This window comes from Pantherophis guttatus, chromosome 2, assembly GCF_059756535.1.
Source record: "Pantherophis guttatus breed Tessera chromosome 2, ASM5975653v1, whole genome shotgun sequence".
In the NCBI taxonomy this organism is placed as follows: domain Eukaryota; kingdom Metazoa; phylum Chordata; class Lepidosauria; order Squamata; family Colubridae; genus Pantherophis; species Pantherophis guttatus.
The window spans coordinates 88,252,681-88,259,639 of NC_142064.1; the positions used below are offsets into that span (position 1 = coordinate 88,252,681).

General features: G+C 39.7%; 1 protein-coding gene across 1 annotated transcript; it reads right to left on the minus strand.

Moving 5' to 3' along the window:
- Positions 1 to 3,362: 3,362 nt before the first annotated feature.
- On the minus strand, positions 3,363 to 6,830 carry MRPL50 (mitochondrial ribosomal protein L50). The gene is made up of 2 exons (XM_034410620.2): positions 6,690 to 6,830; positions 3,363 to 4,387 (listed from the first exon to the last, which is right to left on the minus strand). Exons 1-2 carry the CDS (start codon positions 6,776 to 6,778, stop codon positions 4,009 to 4,011), a joined length of 468 nt encoding a protein of 155 aa, XP_034266511.2. The 5' UTR covers positions 6,779 to 6,830; the 3' UTR covers positions 3,363 to 4,008.
- Positions 6,831 to 6,959: the final 129 nt, after the last annotated feature.

Below are 6,959 nucleotides of genomic sequence, written 5' to 3' on the forward strand. Positions count from 1 at the left end.
CAGTACTTAAAATCAGTAACGCTTTGTTATGGCTTCAAATTTGATAAGTCTCAGCCTTTAGTTGAAAGTAATTTGTATCTCCAAGTCTTCCACCATGGACAACCATGGCTATGCATTCTGCACATTCTGGCCATACTGTACCTCTCTGGATCATCTAGCTAGCAGGGTTGCTACAGATTCCACATTCCACACATGCAGAAGTGGGAACAGGTTGCATAAGTGGAGCAAGTGGTCATAAGACAGACCTGGGTATTTTTAAAAAGTAACTATTGATCCAACTTGGATTCTTTTCTATAGAGTCTATTAGCTAGATGTGCATAACATACTAAACTTTAAACTTGGATTAATAGAGTTAATATACCATGCTGTCCTCTCCCCCCCCCCCCACACACACAAAGCATATTCTGGTTTTATGAAATTGCCTTCACTTAATACGATAAAAATAGCTGGATTTCTATGTGTTGCCCCCACAAACTACCCAATCCCACTTTAGTCTAAAGGGTTGTAGAAATCAACCCAACAGTTTAGTATGGTGATTGATACAAGAGGAGTGTATGAGTGTTATTCTTGAGTGTCTATAATTCACATCATTTGCAAAGATATCGTTTAAGCAATGAGATTATGCAAACAAATGATGTATCATTTATATAATGTCATTATGCAAATATCTCACCATGAACTCACCCTTGATGTTAGTATCAGTATCACTTTCCAGCCCTACCTCTATGCAGGATCCATGGCCTGATAGTCATGTCTAGAGACCGACTGGCTGCTGCTGATGAATGCACAGCCAGCCTGTAATAAAGCTGGTCTCATCCATAAATTTATTTTGGATGAAGGGGTGGATCTTTCCATTGTTGAAACTTACCTGGGCATAGGTGTGGGTGAGATGTTCCCCCCTTGGAGATGTGCCCAGCCAGATTTCCTGCATTACATCGGTCACAATCACAGAATCACAGTAGAGATGTGGCAATGACTATCTGAGACATCCTAATGGCTTTGCAGATTGCCAAGTGTCTCAGCCCTTGTTTGTGAAGATGAATTCTAGCAGCAGCATCAATAGCACTTGGACCACTTCAAAGTGCTTAACAGCCCTCTCTAAGGGGCTTACAGAGTCAACATATTGCCAACAATCTGAGTCTTCATTTTACCAACCTGGTAAAATGGGGGAAGGCTAGAAGGGTAAAATAGAGGAAGGATGGAAGGGTGAGTCAACTTTGAGCCGGTCAGAATCAAATTCCTGACAGTGAATTAGCCTGCATTACTGCATTCTAAGCACTGCGCCACCATGGCTCAGTTATAGCCTGAGAAGAGACTCTGGCTTATGTACCACTCTTGGATAGTAACCTCCTACCTGAACTGCTCAAATCTGGCTAGACAAGCAGTGGAATTCCTTCAATCTGCTGTCCCTTCAATTGGCATGGATTCAGAGATGTCTTGTAAATTCTCGACCACCATGGCAACTATGGATCTTACCCAAATTATTTCTGGCCCAGCTCCTTGTGGACGTCACACGTTTGTCATGGCTTTTATGTTGCATCAATACATGATCTAGAATTGGGGGATGTTACCATCAGTCCCTTGGTACATGGACAAATCATTCCTTATTGGTTTGGAGTTCTCTGGTGCTGCATCTCCCTGTGAGAAGGCAGGATCTATTTGAATAGTCTACTCCAAGCACCTGATAAACCCCACTGGATTCCAGAGTAAGCTTGGAATTGTTCCTGGGGCTCTGCTACATGGTTTAACTGAGACCTTTGTTGCCATTTGCAATGAGGAGGAGATTCTGGTCTCCACCTATGCAGACTCCTATTCTTGAAGATGCGGGAGAGGCTCTTGTTTTCAGAGGAGCTCTGGGTGATAAAACATAAAAGATACCTAGAATGCCACTGAAGTAAAACGAAGAGTGAACTCAACCGAACACAGGTAAGAGTCTTTCTAAGGATTATCTGTTGGCACTAAGGGTAACAAAGCACTGCTATTTATCAACCATTATTGTGACCACAGAGCGCCAACTGGAGACATCTTCAAATGAATAAAATTCACAAGGGAACAAGAAAACAACACACTACCCTTCCTGGATATCCTCACCAGCAGAAAAATGATAACAAATTAGAAATGCGTTTCTATCAAAACATAATGCACGCTAACCGAGTGCACCATTACCAAAATAACCTAACTTCCCACCCAAGGAGCTGTGTAAAAACATTACAGATAGTCTTCAATTTACAATATTCATTTAGTGATCATTCAAAGTTCCAATGGCACTGAAAAAAGTGATTTATGATGGCTTTTCTGCACTTATGACCATTGCAGCACCCCCGTGGTCACATGATTTACATTTTAGATGCTTGACAATTGACTCACATTTATGACGGTTGCAGTGTCCCGGGGTCACGTGATTCACCTTTTGCCACTTTCTGACAAGCAAAGTCAAGGTGGAAGCTAGATTCACTTAACAACCATGTCAATAATTTACCAACTGCAGTGATTCATTTAACAACGGTGGCAAGTAAAGTTGTAAAATGGAGCAAAACTCACTTAACAAATTTCTCACTTAGCAACATAAATTTGGGGCTCAATTGTAGTTGTAAGTTGAGGACTACCTGTATTCAAAAAAAAGTATAAATGCATTACAACCACCAAGAACAACAGAAGAAGGAAACAGATCACCTATACCTGTTCTAACAAAATGAATATCTGCACAACTTAATTAAAAAGTGCCTGACTATTTGATCCACTGCAGCACAAACAGCACAAGCTATGGAAAGGATAACATTACCATATATCAAAAACATTTCCAAAACAACAGATTATTACAACTGCATGGATACACTATAGCACTACATCAACTAAAGCCCTCCAAAACATTTTAAGTAAACCAAAAGAAGGAAAGAACAAAAAATTAAAACAGGAGTCATCTATAACTTACAGTGTAAGGACTATAATAGCTATTATGAATAACATGCAGAAGACTAGCAGAGCATATCCGTAAACTCCAATTAGCAATCAGAAGGCACAATTAAAACTCCTTAATCTCACAATATAGATAGACTCAACTGTAGTGTAAACTGGGAAACTATTAGCATCTTAAACCAGAACAAATTAAAAAATGCTTAGAAGTTTAGCATTCAGACAAATCAACCATCAGCAGACTTATAAACCACATCTACATACCATTCAAAAGAGAGAAACAAAATGTAAGAAACAAAAGACCAGAAGATCATCTTCCGAAGCCAACACCCAGACAAATAGGGATTAATATCAGACAAACTATCAAGAAGAAAACAATATTCCAATCAAAGAACTGCCAAGAAACACACACACACACACCACCAACTGACAGGGCAAACTACTGTATATAAAAAGGAAGCAAATTTCACATTTATTCACACAGAGGTTACATAGTTGTGTAATGGGGCCCAGATATCACAAGCCAGCCAGTTAAATGTCAGAATATCAATGATTCCCTAGTTCAACCCTGAGCCATATATATAAATATTCTCTTGTAATGGATAACTTTATTTTCTTATATGAGATTCCCACTATTTTTATAATGTCATAAAAGGAAATCTGTCTTATTTATACTGAATACAGCAAATAAAATTCATTGATGTAGATTAAAAAAAACATCCACAGCTGTCTTATATGGTTAAGATGGTGCGTATTTCTTTCCCATTCAATTAACAGAAGTTTGCTATCTGAAATGAAATGAAAAAGAAGAAGAGGAAAATCAAGTCTCAAATATTTTCTGGTGACTCATTTGGATATCCATAGTCTCCTCAGATGAAGAACAGCCTGGGGGAAAAAAACCCCACTCCCTCGAGTTCTTTGTCTCCCAAAAAAAGCATGCATGAATTATTTGCTTGGATGGATTACAGTATTATTATTTGCAGGGAGATAAGAAACATTATTTGAGAACTTGGGAAAACAAAAGCAAGCTTTATCTGCACTTATACTGATGCTGTTTTATCAAGGACAAATGGCACCAGTACTTTGTTTTAATTCCTACTCCCAATTGATCTTCAGATTTGATGGAAGCTCTTGCATGCCCAATTCATCTAACTTTGAGATGTCTTTTACAGGTGTACTGTAGAAATCCAAGACATCTCCCACACTCTTCATTTGATGGAGCTGGTTATTGGGGACTGTGTGGTCCAGATCTGCTGCCATTTGTGCCAATAGCTGATACTTTAAACCGATGTCTGCTAGTGATGTCCTCTGCCAGTCACTCAAAACTGAGGATCCCCAAATCTCTCTCACGCGAGATTCTAGATGATTCTGGAGATATTCAGGAGGAAGGTATTTTTTACTTCGTGGTGAAGGGCAAACGTCTATCACAGGGCAAACATCTTTCACGGGTTCTACTACTGGCTGATCTTGTTTCCTGTTGAAATAAATTAGAAGAGGATTTATATTCAAAGGCTTACTATTTATAATTTACGTCCTTTAATCCAAGACAATCATTCTCCCAAAATAGTTTGTGGGTTGTATAAATGTTTGTAAATCAAAACATAATAAATATTACTTCAATCCAAACAAATGAAGACATTGTTCAACTCCTTCTCGTAAAGTCATGGGTAGTATGGCCCTCTGGGACAAAGAAAAAAACAAGTTGTGTTGAATTTTGTTGGCAGTCTTCTTGGTTGAGAGATCTGTCCCACAAAACAATTGGTTAAAATAACCTTGACATCACCTAATCTTACTGGGATTGCTAAAACTGCTGCATATGTATGTAGGCATAAATCTAAACTCAGAATCTTTTCCCTCAAAATCTAATACTTCAGGGACACATCTCATATTTATTAATACCAATCTGTCTGACTACTTGGCTGTTTTCTGAAGGAATAAATCAGGTACTTGAACCCAAATGTTCAAATTACCAAAGCCCTTGAGCAAAAATACACCTCTTTAATAGCTTGCTTAGGTATTTACTGATGTTAGCTCATGCGTTATCTTAAGCTAGCACTTTATTTTTAAATGGAAACTAGGAAGGAACTAACCATAAAAACTAACTAATGCAGACCTCCAATTTAGTGTTCTGCTTATCTCACTATAAACAGAAAATTTAATCTGTGTTATGCTCAGCATTTGACATCATTACTGATCAGCATTTATTATACAACCATATAAAGGCTGTTGTACCCTCCTTCAGTGGATGGTACTTATACATATAGTCCTCAACTTACAACCACAATTGAGCTAAAAATTTATGTTACTAAGTGAGAAATTTGTTAAGTGAGTTTTGCCCCATTTTACGACTTTTCTTGCCACATTTGTTAAGTGAATCACTGCAGTTGTTAAATTACTAACCCAGTTGTTAAATGAATCTGGCTTCCGCATTGACTTTGCTTGTCAAAATCTGGCAAAAGATGGTCATATGACCCGGGCCGAGACACTGCAACCATCGTAAATGTGAGTTAGTTGTCAAGCATCTGAATGTAAATCACGTGACCATGGGGATCCTGCAATGGTCATAACTCTGAAAATGGTCATAAATGGTCACTTTTTTCAATGCTGTTGTAACTCTGAATTGTCACTAAGTGAACTGTTCTAAATCAAGGACTGCTTCTAGTTTGTCCTCAGCACTGTTCAAATAAATTAGACTGTGTGGTCTTCCCTAGTACACTGGATCATGGGGAATTTTTTCCCCTTTATTTCCAAAGAGCTTAAAATTGCCAGCGATAAAGAATCTAACCAACCAACGCTGGCAGGAAAATGTTGAACTGTAAATCAGGGTTTTGAAACATAACAACCTGGGAAGAGCGGTATTAATCATTGCAATTTCAGAGGTAGGAAAACATAATATGAAGTTTAAAGGTGCCTGACATTCAACACACAACCGGAGTTTCTCCAGGTAAAAGCTGCAGAATAAGAAAACTTGAGATTTTGCGTTCTAAGGACTCTCTCTCTCTCTCCTGCAAACATCTGGGCAATCCTAAAACAGCAGCCCAGTCTCTCTTTTTGCTGCCATCTAGTGGCATTTGAATTTTTGCAACTCAATTCTGTTAACCCACTGTCTTACTCCAACTTATCTCCATGTCCCCATGCTTTTTCAGGAGGCAACTGGACTTTGTTTTTTTTTCCTTTGAAGACATTTCACTTCTCATCCAAGAAGCTTCTTCAGCTCTGTGGGGGGGAACGGAAGGATTTATATTCCTTGCAGACAGCTGGTCATTTGCATCCTTTTAGAGGGTCGTTGAAGCACTTGGAAGTTTATCTGTGTCCCCAGGGTTACCTGAGTAGTGTTCCTGAGGACACAGATAAACCCCCAAATGCTTCAACGAGCCTCTAAAACAGAGGTCTTCAAACTTGGCAGCTTTAAGACTTGTGAACTTCAACTCCTAGAATTGGGAGTTGAAGTCCACAAATCTTAAAGCTGCCAAGTTTGAAACCCTCTGCTCTAAAAGGATGCAAATGACCAGCTGTCTGCAAGGTATATAAATCCTTCCATTCCCCTAGCCTGGTCAGAACTGAAGAAGCTTCTTGGATGAGAAGCGAAACGTCCTCAAAGAAAAAAACCAAGAAAATCCAGTTGCCTCCTGAAAAAGCACCTTTGGGACAACCATGACCTGGTCGACTGAGACTCTCTGCAGACTTTTAACTCATCCCCATGTTATGTCCCCGTCCCAATACGATGAGCCTCTTTCTGTGGTTATTGCATGGAAAGAAGCCCATCAGACACTTACTTCTTCCCTCCCCAGAAAGTCCTGCGCCCAGGAACCCCCAAACTCAGCCGGTGTCTCCACACTTTCAGCAGCACGCTGGGAGCCGCCATCTTGTCGACGCAAAGAAAGCGCCGCCCCGCCGTTGGGAAAGAGGAAGCGCGAAAGCCCTTGGCATTGTGGGATACGTAGTTTGTGCCTTTCCCACGTAGAGACATAATAGGATAGAAGTAACTTGACGCGATTAGCGCTGCCTTAATGCGAAGTCGCTTGTAATCAGAAAATAAAACGTGA

Bases quoted from the DNA above. Each gene is read 5' to 3' on its own strand.
- MRPL50 (XM_034410620.2), bottom strand. From the start codon at position 6,778: ATGGCGGCTCCCAGCGTGCTGCTGAAAGTGTGGAGACACCGGCTGAGT. The intron at 4,388-6,689 runs GTAAGTGTCTGA...TTATTTCAACAG, and splicing joins ACTTTCTGGGGAGGGAAGAA to GAAACAAGATCAGCCAGTAG.